At 39.8% G+C, this 19,133-nt stretch overlaps 1 protein-coding gene across 1 annotated transcript in view; it reads left to right on the forward strand.

The window, feature by feature from the left end:
• Window positions 1-6,602: 6,602 nt before the first annotated feature.
• LOC149450872 (gamma-aminobutyric acid receptor subunit rho-1-like) overlaps window positions 6,603-19,133 on the forward strand; it is a 102,030-nt gene continuing 89,499 nt past the window's right edge. The window contains exon 1 of the mRNA XM_089691302.1: window positions 6,603-6,996. Within this exon, the coding sequence (XP_089547428.1) occupies window positions 6,872-6,996 (125 nt within the window). The 5' untranslated portion in view covers window positions 6,603-6,871. The remainder of the gene's footprint in view (window positions 6,997-19,133) is intronic.

The raw sequence follows: 19,133 nt of genomic DNA on the forward strand, positions 1-19,133 counted from the left end.
GCACATTTTGAACTTAAGTTTTTTCATAGTGAATGCTTCCAGATTGCTACCTGCTCAATATATTATACAAAATACAAACTTAAAAAAAAACTTGTATATGATAAGTGGGAAAAGATTTAGCCCTGCACCTTATACCCGAGGACTTGTCTGACATTTGGCAGGCAACCCACAAGATATCTCTGAACATATCAGCTCTGGAAACATCCTATAAAGTGGAAGTGGGATAGTACCTATAGCCATATAGGATAGTGAAATATTTCTTGGGTTACTCATCCATCTGTTTCCAGGGTTATGGAGAGCCCAGCACATATATACACATTTAGTTGACTTGCCCACTAATAAAGCCCATTTGAGTGGCAATTTTTTCCTTTCCCTCTCACATATTTTATAACCCCCTGCAAGCAAACCCTCAGATAGCCTTACTGATTGTTGTTCTCTCGGAGCTGACCAGGAACCAATCTTGCCTCCTCTTTTATATCACGAGGGCTGCAAAACAGACTGTCACTAGGTACTGTAAGACGTCATCACTTTGTGCTATTGCTACTACAAATAGAGTTACCCTTGCAATGATACATACTAAGATAGAGGCAACTCTGCAAGACAAGATGAGACAATACTCTAAGGTGTGGCAGCCCTGGATCAATAAATGTTGACCCCAACTTTGATGACTCTCTCTTGGAACCGTGACTCCGCTAATACCTACGTCTTTCACTAACATCCCATCTGAGTGTTGCTGGAGGACCCCCACATCTTTCTCCTTCCTCCTCTCCTCTTTCCCCTGTATTCTTCTTTTCTTTCTTCCTCATTGCATTCTAGACATACTCAGGACATGGATTGGCTCCATATTAATCCCCAAGCTATTGTTGGGGTAAGCAAATGCCACTGAGCCACTTTTCCTTCTTCTCTTACTAAACTCTACAGTTTGCGGGTGTCTTTTACTAGTAGACCATCTATGTTATTTTTACATTGCGTTTTATTTAGCTGATCTAACAGTAATTCTTGTATTTCTAGCTGTCTACATTTTTTGACACTTTATTACTTTACGGCTATGTGTAAAAAGACATGTTTAAAATTATTTTAACTCGAAAAAAAAAACTGTATCTAAGGCTAGGTAGCACAGACATCAGAAGCCTGAAATATCCAAAACAATACCTTTGTAGTGGAGTGTTCTTTTACTCTCCATGCTCAGATTCAGGTAATGGCTTCTTTAACTCCATATCCTGCAACTCTGCAGCCAGGTGAGCTGCCCTCCACTGTCAGAACTGGAGTATGGGCAGCTGGTTCTGACAGCAGAAGCCTAATAGCATGGAGACCCTCTGGAAGATCTAGCCACTGTGAGTTCCAGTGGGGTGGTTCATTGTCCTTGATCTTTGATCCCTCTTGCTGTTTGCTTGTGTTGCTAAAGCTGTCATGAACTTCAATGAGAAGGAAGCTGTTTGTATTCTGAACTGTATTGCTGAAGCAGCAGTTCTCAGCTAGACTCTGTTGTTATGAAGTCTTATAGAGGCTGTGCAATGCAACCATGTTACCCTGATTGTGCAATGCAGTCACTTGTACTGTGATTTAGGCACAAATGCATTTCTGTGAAGGATCCATGTTTGTGCTGCTTTTACAATCTGATTTGTATTCTTCTGCAGCATATGCATGCTCTTTACTATCCTGTACATGTTTTGTATTATTGCTTCTAACTTAGCACTTGTTTAGTAAACTGCAAGTTACATTTACTCCTTGTCTCGTCTTTCGGCCGGCTACTTGTACTGTTAAACCTCCTAAAATTGTATAAAATCATCTTGTTGATTCCCTCAAGAACTGGATTGTAGGGGGCTTTTGCCCTTCCTAGTGGTGACCAGCCCTTAACTGGACCAGACAACTCATCAACACATCATTAGCAATGGCTTTTAGGCAAGAATAAGCCCTGTAAGGGAAGTGCTTAGAGGACAGTTATAAAAATGACTGGGATAACATATACCAAACAAATATCAAATACTGGAGCAATTATAAGTGCAACAAACTAAATATCCTTCATTTACTGCCTGTGAGACAGCCCTGCCAGAAAGCACTACAAGGGAATGACGTCGACAAACAAGTAGCAATTGTAACATTAGTAGGTACCCTTGTACTGTAAGGTAATATAAACGACAGCCCAATAACAGAGTATCCAATACACAAAGGTGACTGAAAGGCCTCTCACCACACAGATGCTATGTAAATGTCCTCTCATTGATGGTCTGTCTTCCAATGGCCGCTCCTGTAGGCAGTATGGAGATGAATAGAAGTAGGCCACAATGCCTCTCTGGCTGGATGATGGAGGATTAGGACTGTAGGCCCCACTATCCTTTTAGGTGGTCTTTCTGATGGCCTTTGCTAGTATGTCCTCAAACATAAAGAAATAGGCAGTCTGAAATGCCCTGGGCCTCCACTCTCAAGCCTGCACCCTCTTTTTTCACATATCTGTACACAGTACATTAATGGCATAAAGGAGAACATACTCACTATATTGTTTTATGAGGCTGAACACAGAAGCAACTTTTTATAATAGTGAGGGTTGGTTTATTTATTAACTTACTTATTTATTTATTTATTTATTTATAATATCTACTAACAAAGCTAGGACACAAATCTACCATATCAAAAATTGAGCCATTTTCTTAAAAGCCTAGAAATTTTGTAGACAGACCCAGATGAAACTGAAATAATAGACTTTTCTTGAATTGGATACCTCTAATGCATTGCCTAGGGTAATTTCCCTATTATAGTTTATGGCACTAAGCTGCATGCCTAGCTTTGTATGATTTTTACACACAAAGAATATATTTGTATCATACTATGACTGAGATGAAAGCTGACCTCCTTCTACCTTCAATTTAGCCAGAAGAGTAAATCTAGAACATTGTATATTGTAATAGAGTATGGCTTTCATTATATTCTACACATTAGTGGAAATAATATGTACAGCATATATGTTATATCCTATGTATATTTCTTATATGTGTTTATCACTAAATGTGGGAAGCCAATGGTGGTTGTTATTAATGTGGGAATCAAAGGGCAGCGTTTATTACTAAATACTGTATGAGAATCAGAGAGCAGCAGAAATATGTTATAAAACCCAATGGAGAACATTGTAAATAAATGCATGCATACATTTGCTAGCTATTATTATGCAAGGTTTACATAGCACCAACAGTTTGCACAGCACTTTACAAGATGAAAGTTTAATTGTTTACAATTTTTTTAATCTTTCCCACCCACAATCTATAGTTTACAGTGTTTAAAAAACATATAAAAGTTGTTTTGATCATCATATAATAATAAATCTGAGAAGGGTATTTATTAACATTTTATGAAATTAAAGCCTCATATGTATAATGTCTTTATAACTAATATATGTCTTTACAACTTGTTCATCTCTGACTACAACTCCTTCCTCATTGGCTTACCATTACACAGGCTATCCCCCCTTCAGTCCATCATGAATGCTGCTGCCAGAGTCATCCACCGTACCAACCCCTCAGTGTCCCAACCCCTCTCCCCGCCGATCCCTCCACTGGCTTCTGCTCACCCAAGAATTAAATTCAAGATACTAACGACTCCACAACAAATCAAAGCCATCCACAACTCTGCCCCCATCTACATCAGAGGTGGTGCAACAAAGTTCTAGTGGTGTACCAGAGTTGTTTTTCATGATTCCATAATATTTTCTTTAGAATTGAGTGATTCCATAGTTTTTCCTCTGCTTGATCTGCAAAAACAGTTGCAACTGGCTACAGTTTTCTTTCCTTTATATTTTCTCAAAGCCAGAAGGTTGGAATGTTAAAAGAAAATAGTTTTGAGGCAGGTCTGAGATATGTCTGTGCAAATTCATCCTTGTTCGCAACTTCTGTCCTGTTTTGCCAACGCAAGATCCTTTGCTACATTTTCTGCACTGGATGTTGGCGAAACAGGACAGAAGTTATGAACAAGGATGAATTTGCACAGACATACCATCAACGAACATAAAGAAGATGACTTCTGCACACCTGTGGGACACCATTTCTCAGAACCGGACCACACTATGGAAGATCTCAATATCTTAGTTCTTAAAGGAAATTTCAAAACTATCCAGGAAAGGAAAACTTTTGAACTAAAAATGATGTTTCTATTTGATACAAAAGATAACGGCCTTAATTTTGACATGGGATTCCTCACTCATTATCCAACAGTTTTACGTCCCCCCCCCCTTGAGTCTTTGCTTTTGCTTTGTCTTATCTCTAATCCTCCCCCATCCTGTGGAACTCTCTTCCCCAATTTATCAGACTATCGCCTACTCTGCTCACTTTTAGGAGATCTCTGAAAACCTATCTCTTCAGGGAAGCCTATCCTGCCCTCAGTTAATAATGGAATCTTCTACTCCTCCTACCAGTCCATCCCCCACAGTTACTACCTTTTGTATTACTAGCCCCTCCCTCTTAGATTGTAAAAAGTATACCCCTTGAGATTTTCCAAATCTTGTCATGTTCTCTTAGATTGTAAGCGCCAAGGAGCAGGGCCCTCCTAACCCTCTTGTATTGAACTGTATTGGTGCTGTATTGTCTCCCGTTATATTGTAAAGTGCTGAGCAAACTGTTGGTACTATATAAATCCTGTATAATAATAATAATCCTGGTTTTATAACCATTGCTGTGTACATTTGTTTGAGTGTGTTTTTTTCTGTTTTTTTTCCCCCTTAGAGATTGTTTCTTTTAACATTCTGCTAAAACTTTGTGAAGTAGTACTGCTTGGACCTTGAAGAAGGGGACACACCCCAAAAGCTTGTCCTGAAAATTGTATGTTAGTGCAAATAAACAAAGTATCACGGACAGTACTCAATTGTTTCTGTCGCAAGTGCACTAATAGGGCTACAATCACCTCGAGGCAGGTCTGTGATTGTTTTTTTGTTCCATAGAATTAAACAATTGAATGAACATTTTCTAAGAGTGGTGATTCACTACTTTTGCCAGGGGATGTATTTTCTTGCATGATATGAGCTTGCTGTAGCTTATTGATAGCATATATGCAAATAAATCTGTCAATTGTTACCTAATAGATGTTCAGACATAATGCTTGCAATATGTCAATGGGTAATCATAATAAAATATTATATTTCCAGGGTATAACCCAGTGGGAACCCATTAACATGACAAGTGGAGAAAACTAATAACCTACTGTACAAAGTTTCCATATCAGTGAATAGGAAAAGTTAAAAATGCTATCATTTTGGAATATTGCACTTGCCTTAGCTAACGTTACAATTGTAACCCCTATATGGGGTAGTAAATATTGCTTATTTATATTCCTGTAAAAGATGGGCAACTGCATCTCTGTAATGTTATTGTTACATGATACTGGAAGTTGAAAAAAATATATCCCTTGTCTGTATGCATATTACCTTTCCTTAAAGCGGTATTAAACCCAAAAGAAAACATTTATTATTTTGCAGCTTAACAATTCCTAGTTGTGATTTTCTGCATAAGTTTCCTTTTAGACATCCTTTCTTCTATTTTCATACGGTGATCCAGCCAGTTAATCTGCTGTTTTTCAACAGAACAAACTCTACTATAGATATATCAGAGACAAACCATTTACCACTAACAGGGGTGCTTACAATGATCAGCTTTTATTTATGTAAAACCTTTTTTCCCAGAAGGAAAAAAATGTATTTGCTCTAACTGATTATAAAACTTAATCTGGAGTTTTAAAGTGGTTGTAAAGGCTGAAGGTTTTTTACCTTCATGCATTCTATGACAGATTTTCCCAGTGATTGTTACCAGTGACTAGCAATAATCACTGTGCTCTCTCAGCAAGGATGGCTCCCCTCTGCACCCCTCTACTGACTGTGTTAATGGGGAAATCAAACAATTTATTTTCTTCCAAGCTGTGGTTGCAGGAAAGAAAACCGCATTGTCTGTGGCCGGCTTTAGACTGCTATTAGCTGTATCAGTCTGCTGTTTTGACGTCTCTTTCTAATCACCGGATGGGGGGCAGGGGTAAGACCTTGTTGTATTCTTTAACTGCAATAGATAAAGATCAGGTCTCCAGACCTGGTATCTGGCAAGGCTGTATAACTCTCAGCAGTGAATGAAAAGAAATACAAATCCTTTGGCAGGCAAACAAGCTCTTATATACAGTATGTGTTTCATTTGTGAATTTTGCAATTTTTCAGGAGTTTAAAATATGTTAAAAGGAAGTGACTACTCCTTTTATAGTTAAGAGAAATGGTAGGTTTCCTCAAAAATATTAGTGATATTATTAATATTAATATCAATACCATCTCTATTTTTATTTATTATTGATAAATAGTCCATCCAAAAATTGATTGTACAATGTTGTTAAAATATACAAAATATAAAGAAAATATAAAATGTATCCTGTGCTAAATAGACATTTTTCCTCCCACGCAGTGTAATCACTGAATGAGCTACATTAGTACACTGTATGTTGGAAATATTACGAATAAGCAACTGCAAGAACATTTAATGACAAGTGACTGATTTCAGGAGGTCATTACAGGACTGCTGCTCTCTTGAAGCTTGCTGCAAGGATCCCTGCTCCATAACTTCAATTTTAACAATTTTCTACATTGCCCTAAGCAGCAAACATAAAAGCGCTTCAGAAAGAGACACGAATTCTCCACAGCTTTAAAATCCCAGCCATCTGACGTAGAAGGATTTATAGGTTTAGTGGAAATTGCTTTCCCCAGCATGCAGATTAAATACTGAGTGGCGTTTCTTTTCTGTATGGGTAAACATCCTTCTAATAATGAGATGACCCACCAATGTCTTAAAGAAAAAACTAAAATTGGTGTTAGTGTTTACAATCTGGATTATTTTTGGGCCATAAACTTCGAGGTAACATGCTGACTATGAGCTTTGTTTGGATGTGTACCCTATTTCTTTTGTGGCCATGGAGTGCGTGTGCTGAGAGCAGAGCCCATCGTCAGACGAGAGGCGTAATACCTGAGTTGTATAAGCAAGGGAGGTAAGTGCTTTATCTTTTTATATGCTTCCTACTGGCAACATAAATATTTAATATGATGTGTATATATATATATATATATATACCTTAATGTACAAAATGTCAATATCTAGTAAACGAATAAAACAGAATATTGCTGATTATATACACATAACAATGTATTGCTAGAAGCAGAAGTATGATACACTGCATACCAACACAAATATACCTCTATATTTTTGAATAACATATGTCCCAAGCAATCTATGGCTGTCTATCACACTATCTAACTAAAAGTTACTGCAAACCTTTTGACTAATGAAGCTGGATGCAATTTTCACAGCTGCATGTACTGCAAGCTGGTGTATCTACCTACCTTTACGTTTTAGACTTTTGGTAATCCCAACATTTACATTAAACACAATGTAACCTTTAAACTTACCCCCTTGTCATTAACTCAACCCTTAACCTACTCCCTAATGCAAGATGCACTCCTAAAGGTTGGTACCTACCTTACAAACACCAAAACATAACAGTCTCACATCTTGATGTACCTGTGCAGAATTGTCGTTGTGGAAAAGTCATGAACCTTGAGAGACAGAGGTTGTCTAAGCCAGAATTACCTCACAACATTAGAACCATTTCATCATTTCCTATATGTGTTATTTTATATTTGCAAAAGCAGTATTAGTGGAACATTTATCATTCTTCCTACTGCTGTTCTATTCATCCATCTATTGATGTAGGTATAACAACAAATTCATATATGAAATGTTGGTTAGCAATAATGGGTTACTTTAGATTGTTACATGTGAAGCAAGATCATAGTGTGCTGCCATTGCCTAGAATTTAGTACTGAAAATCAATGCATTTATTATATGTGACACTTTTGTGGAAATGTGGAAATTGACTGCATATAGCTGGACTTCTCATCACTAGATAAAAGAGATAACATGGCTTTTGCATTCTATCACTAGTAGCATTAATTTAGGCAATGATGAAAGTAGGTTACTTTATCTATTTAGTAACCTTTTTTTCTTTCTGGAGGTAGACGCATGTTAAGCATGGCTGCTTGGTGTATTTATAATTGGTTTAGAGCTTATCCACAATGCCTGGAGCTCAGCCACCTCGGATATGAGGTAAACAATTACTGACTCAGGTTTAGCTACAGTACTCACTGAAACATGAGCTTAATACGAGGCATGCACACTGTCTATTCCAGTGCTGCATTGGTGATGGAAATTCATGTTGAATGTCTTCCTTTGTGTATATCTGTAAGTACATTCAGATTTAGAGAATATTCAGCTGAACAGGATGTTTACAGTTGGATCCGGGAACGTTCGTAGATCTGTAGGCCCCTGCATAGTTCTTGCCAATGCTCATTGGTTGAGCCTACTTGGATCAGTTAACAGGGGTTGATTTTGTCCATCAATGACTATTGGTTGCCCAAATCATATGGTGCCAGCAATGTTAATATTACTATTATACAGGATTTATATAGTGCCCACAGTTTGCTCAGCGCTTTACAATATATAGTTAGTCTGGCTGAAAAAAGACAAAAGTCCATCCAGTTCAACCATAAAAAAAAAGTTATAATCCTATACCCACAGCTGATCCAGAGGAAGGCAAAAAAAAACCCAGCAAAGCATGATCCAATTTGCTACTGCAAGGGAAAAAAATTCCTTCCTGATCCCCCGAAAGGCAATTGAATATTCCCTGGATCAACTTTACCTATAAATGTCAGTATCCAGTTATATTATGTGTATCTAGAAAAGAATCCAGGCCTTTTTTGAAGCAATCCACTGAGCTGGCCAGAACCAACTCCTGAGGGAGTCTATTCCACATTTTTACAGCTCTTACTGTGAAGAAACCTTTCCGTATTTTTGGATATTAAATTTCTTTTCCTCCAGTATAAAGGGAGACAATACAGCAACAATACAGTTCAATACAAGAGGCTTAGGAGGGCCCTGCTCCTTGGAGCTTACAATCTAAGAGATCACTCCAACATAAGCAAAAATATGTACAGCCTTTGCAAAAATATCCTTCATTGGACAAATCGTTCTGTGACAGGGTCATGCATACATGCATGGTCAACATCTAAAGTTCCTAGGCAGATATAGTTTTAGTTGCAATTTTTGTTTTTAATTTAATAGCACTTATGTATATATTTATATGGTAATAGCATTTAACCAGTTCCATGCCACCCTATAGCAAAAATACTGTTACAGGGCGTGCAAAATCACACATATATATGTGATTTTGCAGTTCCTCTCTACCTGTGTCGCCATTCGGGGTCTCAGCTATCAATTACTGTGTCACGACCGGTGATTACTCGTCAGCACCCAGTGATCGCCGGGTATCTCCGACGAGGGAGAGACCTGTGTATAAACAACACAGATCTCTCCCCTGTCAGCTCCTGCACACTGCTTCGTATGGCTCTGCATAGCAGAGCCATACAAATCAGTGTGCTTACAGTGAAGCACACACACAGCCCCCATAGTGAAACAGCACACAGTTAACCCTTTGATCGCCCCAGATGATAACCCTTTCCTGCCCAGTGTCATTAGTACAGTGTCAGCGCTTTTTATTAGCACTGATCACTGTACTGGTGTCACTGGGGATGTCAGTGACACCAAGTCAGTTCCCCCCAGTGTCAGAATGCCCGCCGCAGTCCTGCAGTCCCGCAATAAGTCCCTGATCGAGGCCATTACTAGTAAAAAAGAAAATGAAAAGAAAAATTACAGTATATATACCACCGTTTGTAAACGCCATAACTTTCATGTAAACCACTTAATTTACACATATTGGGATTTTTTTCAGCAAAGACATAGCAGAATACATTTTGGCCTAAATTTATGACGAAATGTGATTTTTTAAATTTTTTTACTGGACATGTTTATTGGCAAAAAGTCAAAAATATTGTTTTTTTCTCAAAATGTTGGTCTTTTTCAAAAATAAAAAACGCACAGGCGATCAAATACCACCGAAATAAAGCTCTATTTGTGGAAAAAAAGGACGTAAATTTAATTTGGGTGCAGCGTTGCATGACTGCGCAATTGTCAGTTAAAATAATGCAGTGCCTTTATCGCAAAAAATGGCCTGGTCAGGAAGGGGGGTAAATCCTCTAGAGGGCAAGTGGTTAATTTAATCAGTTTTCCCATAATATTGATGAATAACTGTGTTCAACTGTGTACTTAAAAAAACCAAACAATAACCCTCACACTTTAAAATTGCATATGAATGTCATCAAACTAATTGCAGAGCTGGAGTTAAAAAAAGAAGCCCTTTTTTAATTTCCTAGGCTCCTTCAGTAGCATCTCTATGCTCAGAAGTGCTAATAATGCTGTATTTTCTAATCAATGATCTTGATTTAGGTATTGAGTGCCTGTATGGCTAAAGAGTTGGCCTACAATCAGACACAAATCATGTAGAAAAGAAGGCCCACCAGCTATGAAATAGCTGTATTTGGTTTCAGACCTGGTTACAAAAACCCATTGGTTTGAAAGAGACCATCATTTATGGTAGCTCAACTGAATTTTTAGTTTACATCCAGAAAATATATTCCAGGTGCATCAAAATAAAAGGTGTGCGCAGTCTTACAGTTCATTCACTTTTAAATACAGCCACAGCCTGAGTAGAAGGCCTATCCCTGCCTGCATGCTGTAGAGAAGAAACCTTGCTCATTGTGTGGAAGCAGTGGACTTTCTGTACAGGTCTGACAAAACCCTTGCTGATTCAGACCTATAGCTCTCCTATCAGCAAACTTTATGCTCCCTGTTGACCAGAGAGTTTCAACTTTTCACCTTTTTCAGATTGGCCAACAGTGTAAAACCATCAATACAGATGCCAAATAGCTGCATACTGTTATTTCCAAGTCCTAACATTCCAAAGCCAGGAACCACTTTGACACCGTTGATTTACCCCAACCTTGGTTAACCACTTGCCTCCTAAGCACTTTTACCCCCTTCCTGCCCAGGCCAATATTCAGCTTTTAGTGCTGTCACACTTTGAATGACAATTGCGCAGTCATGCAATATTGTACCCATATGAAATTTGTATCATTTTTTTTCACACACATAGAGCTTTCTTTTGGTGGTATTTAATCGCCTCTGGGTGTTTTATTTTTTTGCACTATAAACAAAAAATTAGCAAAAAATTTGAAAAGTTCTTCTTTGTTTTTATTATAAAATGTTGCAAACAGGTAATTTTTCTCCTTTACTGATGTGCGTTTATGAGGCTGCAGTGATATGCAGCACTGATGGGCACTGATAGGCAGCACTGATGGGCACTGATGAGGTGGCATGGATAGACAGCACTGATGGGCACTGATAGGTTGCACTAATGAGGTGGCACTGATGAGGCTGCACTGTTGGGCATTGATGAAGAGGCACTGATTATGCTGCACTGATATGCAGCAATGAAGACCACTGACAGGCGGCACTGATGGGCAGTGATAGGTGGCACTGATGGGCACTGATAGGTGGCACTGATGGGCAACACTGATGGAAGGCGCTGACTGGCAGACCTGACAGAACTGACTGGCGACACTGACTGATGGCACTAAATGGCGGCACTGCTGGGCATTGATGGGCGCAACTGTTGGTAGCACTGATCAGTGGCACTGCTGGACACTGATGAGTGGCACTGATGGGCACTAGTGGGAGGCACTGCTGAGCACTGGTGGGAGGCCCTGCTGGGCACTGGTGGGTGGCACTGCTGGGCACTGATGGGCGCAACTGTTGGTAGCACTGATCGGTGGCACTGCTGGGCACTGATGGATGAAACTGCTGGGCACTGATGAGTGGCACTGATGGGCACTAGTGGGAGGCACTGCTGAGCACTGGTGGGAGGCCCTGCTGGGCACTAGTGGGTGGCATTGCTGGGCACTGATCATCAGATGTCCTCTGTGTCATTTACCGGTTATCGGCAGTACTTTCCTCACACTGTGACACTGTGAGGAAAGTGCTGCTGATAACGGGCAACTGTATTTACATTGTTACCTGCTGTGTCATTGGACACAGCTGATCACGTGGTAAAAGCCCACTGTGATTGGCCTTTTACCTTATCACGTGATCAGCTGTGTCCGTAGGACACAGCAATCACTTGAGAGCACCAGGTGCGTGAACCTGGGGTCATGTGGGAGGGTGCGTTCTGGGAGGATGTTATATATACTGTCCCAGAACTCGAAAACCACGCTGTAGACATCATTCGGCTATAGCGTGGTTGGCAACTGGTTAATAAATCACTTACTCCCTTAAAGTGGAACTTTACCTATAACAACTTGATATAAAACAGTGTTCTTTAGCTAGGAACACATTCCACATTACATTTCACATTAACAATTATGGTACCAAAATTAGTGTGTGATGTAAACTGCTTCCATCATTGCTCCCATTACTTCTTGTGGAAGGCTGCCATTTTGTTAAAGCCCAGAGCAGTCACTTCCTTATTCAGAATGCTCCTGCTTCCTTAGATAAAAAAATATATGACACTTCGTGTAATTAACATATGTGCATTTTCAGCCTTGATTGTATGTCTTGCATGAATTAGAAGGGAAGGCTGCAGTAGCTGACAGTGCTCAGGTTCACAGCTGCAAATGTTAATGCCGTTGCTGAGGAACAAAGGAGAGTATATCAGGGAGATAAGACACTATCCTTGTAAATATAACTGTTTTGTGTCTTTCTAGCAGCAGAGTTTGTCCTATCACCTCAACTGCTTTTCTTCCTCCCTAATCTGTCCTCCATCATCACAATCTGTGGTATTCCTGTTGGTTCCTCCCCCTCAGCAGCAGTAAATCTTTAGACTGTCAGCTGATCGGCCTCTAGTGTCTCACTGATTATAGGCACAGTACCGAAAATAAGAGCAACTGAGGCTGTGCAGAGCAGGATGAGAGTGCATTACTGAATTTTAAACAATATAGGCCTTTTTTTAATGTTTTACATAGATATAATAGAAAAAGGGGCCAGCCTGAAGTGACATATCAGGACTTAGTTTAGTGACTATAGTTCCACTTTAACCTGGTCCACAGTGAAACATTTGTTGTGGTCCTGTGGGTGACACCACTGCTCTCGTGAGTACACAATCCCTGAAGAAAGGGGAATTTTAAAGTGATTGCAAAGAGTATTTTTTAAAAATAAAATAATAAACATGGTATACTTATCTGCTCTGTGAAATGGTATTGAACAGAGCAGCCTGGAACCTCCTCTTCTGAGGTACTCCTCCGACGATCTTGGCTCCTCCTCTTTTCTGTGTTCCACCATAGAAAGCCGCTTTCTATGGTGCCATACCTGCGGGCTTGTTCCCGAGCTGGGCTGTGTGCATCCATTGACACATGCAGCACTTACTTCCTCCTCAGGATTTGATTGACAGCAGCATGAGCCAATGGCTCCCATTGCTTTCTCTAAGCCAGAGAGGAGAAAGAGAGAGACCAGCACCACAGCGCTGGATTGAGATGGGACTCAGGTAAGTATAAAGGTTTGTGACTTAATTTAAGCCAGACAAAGTGTATCCAAACACAAGATGTACAGGTTTTAGGGATGGATTTATAAAAACATAGGGAGGGATTTACTAAAACTGGTGCACACAGAGTCAGGTGCAGCTCTACATAGTAACCAATCAGCTTCCAGGTTTTATAGTCAAAGCTTAATTGAACAAACTGAAGTTAGAAGCTGATTACTATGTGCAGCTGCACCGGATTCTGTGTACACCAGTTTTAGTAAATACTCCCCCCCCCCCCCATAGTGTTGATTACAGTGGTAAATAGAAATGCCACTTTTCTTTTGGGCAGCACAGGTAAGAATAAAATCTGATTAGTTGATATAGGATAAAGCACACATTTCCATACACTTCAGTTTATTTTTAAATCAGCCCATAGTATTAGTGCCTGATTTGAAAAGATGCTTTGGAAGACCCTTCCCAGCCAAGTGATCTGCTTAAATATATGGCAGATACAAGAGCCAAAGTTTTGCACAGAAAAGTAAATGAAAAATGCATGAACTTCTTTAGGCTGCATACGGATTTTATACATGACAATAGTAATGTCTGTGAGGCATCAATATTCTGAATACACACAAGGAGCTGTGTGTACTGAAAGCAGTATTAAACCCAATAAAAAATGTAGTGTTGTAGTATATTACAGCTTGCCAATCCTTAAAGTGTTACTAAACCCACAACAGTAAAATCAGTCTGTATATGCAGTAAAGCATGCTTGTTATACTCATGGTGGAACCTAAGGGGTTAATACTCTGCACTGTGTAAAAAGGCTGTTTGATCCTTTCTTTTCTGCCCATCCTCTTGTTGAAATGACCACCTGATACATACTGAATCCATAGTCACATGCACATTCTCAGTTTGGTGTGTATTGCTAGAGAGGTTTTTTTTTCTTGGGAGGGTGCATGTGATCAGCACAGGGCCAATCAGCACTGTCCAGACAGAGGTAAGAGGTTTCACATCCCCTAATACTCATTTAACACCCCTCTCGATTCAGACATGTGCACTGGAATCTCGGCTGTCCTGGGAATCCCTCTCCTCATTGGCTGAGACAGAAATGGAAGCTGTCAATCACAGGCAGTGAGCCAATGAGAATAGAGAGGGGGTGGTGTCGAGCCTGCAGGTCTGTGTGTGACTGGAGCAGAGGGTGCTCCCATAGCAAGATGCTTGCTGTGGGGGCACCCAGTAGGAGGGAGGGGACAGGAACACCAGCAGGGGACCCAAGTAGAAGAGGATCGGGCTGCTCTGTGAAAAACCACTGCACACAGTAGGTCAGTATAGACATGTTTGTTATTAAAAAAAAAAAAACTTTAGAATTATTTTATATTAGGTGGCTGCATACGTTTTCTTTTTCTTCGTCCTTTTTTACCTTTATTTACACCTGGTGATCCAGCCTGTGGCGCTTTTCCAGTCTTAGAGTGTCCCCACTCTGAATCGAGGGACAACAGAAATGGGGAGATTTACTAAAACTGGAGCACTCAGAATGTCGTGCAGCTGTGCATAGCAACCAATCAGTTTCTAACTTCTGCTTGTTCAGTTAAGCTTTGACAATAAAACCTGGAAGCTAATTGGTTTCTATGCAGAGCTGCACCAGAATTTGCACTCTGTAGTTTTAGTAAATCACCCCCACAGCTTTGTCAATCTAGGGAGAGAGTAGAATTAGATGAACTAGCAGGTTTAGATGGACTCAACTAACAATTCAGAACAAAACACTAGCTAACAGTTTTCACGTAGTTACAGCAAAAAGTTTGATTTCTATTTGGGATAAAGATCTTAAATAAATGTAAAAAGATGAGCACTGAAAGCAGCCCTGTCAGTGATAACTTGTTTTTCTCAACCTTCTACAGATGCTTTTGCTGCAAAGCTTGGTCTGACAAAGGAACTTGAAAAATAACAAATTTACTGTAGTGGTTGCATTAACAGACGAAAATAAAGAAAAAAAAACAAAAAAAGAGATAATAAATGCAGCCACCACATCTAATGCCTAGTATGCACGATGAGAAAATCGGCCGAAAAATACTGCTTTCAAAGCGATTGTCCCATAATCTGATGATAAGTACACAGCTTTCGAGGGACGGTCACAACAGTTCATGTGAAATTATACGAAGGGACAAGCATGAAAAATGATCTCGTATGATAAAAGAGTGAACGATTTTTTTTAATTGTATTTGTACGTAAAAAAAATAAAGTGACAAAGACCACACATGCTCAGAAGCGAAAGAATACATTACAATACATTGCATTACTTCCAAAGTTGTGTTCTGTTGTACAAGAATATTTGTAACTTTAGCAATCTCATTTTTGCTATGAGACTAGCATGCAGAACAAAAAATGGGAGATCATTCGTCCAATATTCTCATTGTGTGTGCCAGGCTTTAATTGGTAATATTTTTTTTTTGGGGGGGTTTGGGTTTGATACCATTTGAATGACATTTAAGAGCGTATGTAACATTGATTTGGTGGGTAAATCACTCAAAACTTCCCAATCACTCATTCCAGATTTAATTTTTCACATTTACTCAGTTTTGCACAATGGTTTTTGATAACTTTCAATGAAGATTTGTTCAAAATTTGACAGGCAAAATAGTATTCAATGATGATTGCTCATGTTTCCCCAAATCTGTTGTTCAATAGGAAAAGTGCTTTACTATACTATTCATCCCATGTATCACTCATTGGATGTAGATTAATTTAACAATTCACCCAGTATTCACTAATTTTTCACTGATAAAAAACTGATAAAACAAATATAGAGTAGCCCTTGGTTGCATCTCAGTGCTTCTGATCTCCTGCAATCACTTTCTATCTACATGCATTCATTCCAAGAATATAATCTTGGCATTTCTCAGGACACATTTTCTGGCAGTGACAACAATGGATTATACCTACAGTATATAATGTGTTTTGAAATGGCTCCGCGTAGTCACCATCAGAAGACTGTATGACAGGTGCAGGTACACAATTAGGAGTAGGGACAGAATGTTGTCATCCCATAACAAGAAGTGCCTTAACAAGGACTTTCATGACAGGATAACCCAGTATTATTTCAATAAAAACTTTAAGGGATTCTAAAGGTTGTTATTAAAGCTGAGTTCCACCCAAAAGTGGAAGCTCCGCTTGTTTGCCTCCTCCCCCCTCCACAGCCATATTTGGAACCTTTTGGGGGGAGAGGAGAGCGGATACCTGTTTTGACAGGTACCCGCTCCCACTTCCAGCTCAGTTTGCCGTGGCGATGTGAGACGGAAGTTCGGCCCCCTTCTTTCCTCCCACAGTCTCCTGCGCATCTTCACAGGTCCAAGAATACTGCCGGATCAATTGGAATGCGCAGCGCGACTTGCGCATGCGCAGTGGGCACCTGGCTGTGAAGTTGAGATGCCGGCACCAGGCAGAGTAGAGGGATGAAGGGATGGCGTGGGTGAGTACATCGCTGGACCCTGGGACAGGTGAGTGTGTGTTTATTGAAAGTCAGCAGCTACAGTTTATGTAGCTGCTGACTTTTAATAAACACAAAAATGTCTGGCACTCCGCTTTACAAAAAAAATAACAAATAGGTTATACTTACGTGGTCTGTGCAATGGTTTTGTACAGAACAGTCCCCTTTTTTGGGCCCCCCGCCAGTAGTCCTTGCTCCTCCCCCCTGCCAAGTGACCCATTAGCAAGCCTCTTGCTATGTGGGCACTCAAGCAAGCTCATTCCCAAGATGCACTCCTGGAACATTGTCCATTCACACATAGAGCGTGGCTCAGTCCTCCCCACTCTATTCTCATTGGCTCACTGGCTGTGATTGATAGCAGCAGGACCCAATGGCTCCCACTGTTGTGTGAGCCAATGAGGAGAGAGAGACCTGGGACAGCCTCGGTTCTCATGTACATCGCTGGATCAAGATGTGGCTCAGGTAAGTTTAAGGGGGGGGGGGGGTTGAGGTGGGAGCCAAACCCAGAAGGTTTTTTATACCTTAATGCATTCTGCATTTAGAACTACTATAACTAAAGGGAAAACTTTTTTTTAGTTTTGGATAGAGTGGAGATGGATTAGAACGCTGTCTATGCCCCCGTTAAGGGGATTCCCTCTCACTACCTTTCCTATTTACCATTGGCATTGAAAGTGAAAGTAAAATTCCCAGATGTGGGTTGTCCCCAGAAAAGTAATAGAGGGGAAATCTTCCAATGGGGACACTAGTTCTGGTGACTTGGGGGACCCAAGGAATTCCCTTCAGTTTAGACATACTAATGTTGGAGACTCCGAAAGATGGAAAGCTGTTCTTTGAGGATTTTAGTTTGGAGGCTACCCTAGAAGAGACAGTGTGTGAGTGAGTTGGTCTGTTCCTGTTTTTGACATGTGCAATAAAAGTTTGAATGAGGAATCAGGATGCAGAGCTATGGCAAGTAGTGCTGTGAGAGAGTGGGACACCAGAATAAGAGGAACTCCATTGAAAAGGTTGTGCTCCGGCAGCCATCTGCTCGTTTATATGTACCATCAGACAAATGAGTAGATTAGAGCTCTCTAAGTACACCGTGTTGGATACCCCTGTAGACCAGTTTCTGTACATGTCATGCGTAAAGCTGGACATTCATGGTTTGATTCTTCAGTGGATCTAACAAAGAATTGAAGAGCTCTCAACAAAATGGAATGAATATTGGCCATCCAAATAACATTATGTAGATTAAAGAAAGTAACATAATTTTAAATTATTTTATATGGCACAGAGTGATTGGTCATAAATTATGATACTTTCCTCTGCTACAGCAGACATCCTATAGATATTTATTGTAATTGCTCTGTAACCTAAATGATTGTATGAAGACTATTTCCTTAAAATTATGATCTGCAGTGTTTTTATCCAGTATGTCAGAAAACAAATGTACTATTTTCCATATTTATTAGTTGATCTGCATTGTTTAGAATATTACATTTGTCATTCTGTTCTTTGGTTATTCCCTAAAATTTGTTGTGTTTTTGTTGAGTCTTTGTAAAATCTTCTAAAAAAACTCACCATGTATACACTAAACAAAGCTAATTGGGAAGGATCATCAAAATCTTCCTAGCTGATATTCTCTTCTTGTATATGGCCAGGCCCAGACTGGGACAAAAAATAGGCCAGTTGGGACTGCGCAGCCCAAAGCCTGGTTCGGTCGCAAGAGTGACCTTTGCACCCCTGGTAATTCTGCCACTAGTGTCAGTAGGTTGTTATTTTTATTTACATTTTCACAATTTTATATATATATATATATATATATATATATATATATATATTTTTTTTTTTTTTGTAGGCGAGAAGGAAAGAAAGAGGGAAGGAAGGAGGGAAAAACAGAGAGAAAGAGAGAGGGAGAGAGAAAGAGGGAAGAAAAAAAAGAAAAAAAGAGAGAAAAGAAAGGAGAGAAAAAGGAGACAGAGAGTGAGAAAGAAAGAAAGAAAGAAAGAAAGAGAGGCGTATAGAAAGAAAGAAGGAAGGAGGGAAAGAAAAAAGGAGGGAAAGAAGGAAAGAGGAAAATAAGGAAGGAGGGAAAGAAAGAATGAGGGAAAGAAAGAAGGAAGGAGGGAAACAGGAGACAGAGAGATAGAAAGAAAAAGAGATGTATAGAAGGAGGGAAAGAAAGAAAGAAGGGGGAAAAGAAGGAAGGAGGGAAAGAAGGAAAGAGGAAAAGAAGGAAAGAGAGAAAGATGGAAAGAGT

Source organism: Staurois parvus, unplaced genomic scaffold (assembly GCF_062004578.1).
Source record: "Staurois parvus isolate SC_StPar_1 unplaced genomic scaffold, SC_StPar_1.0 ptg000561l, whole genome shotgun sequence".
NCBI lineage: Eukaryota > Metazoa > Chordata > Amphibia > Anura > Ranidae > Staurois > Staurois parvus.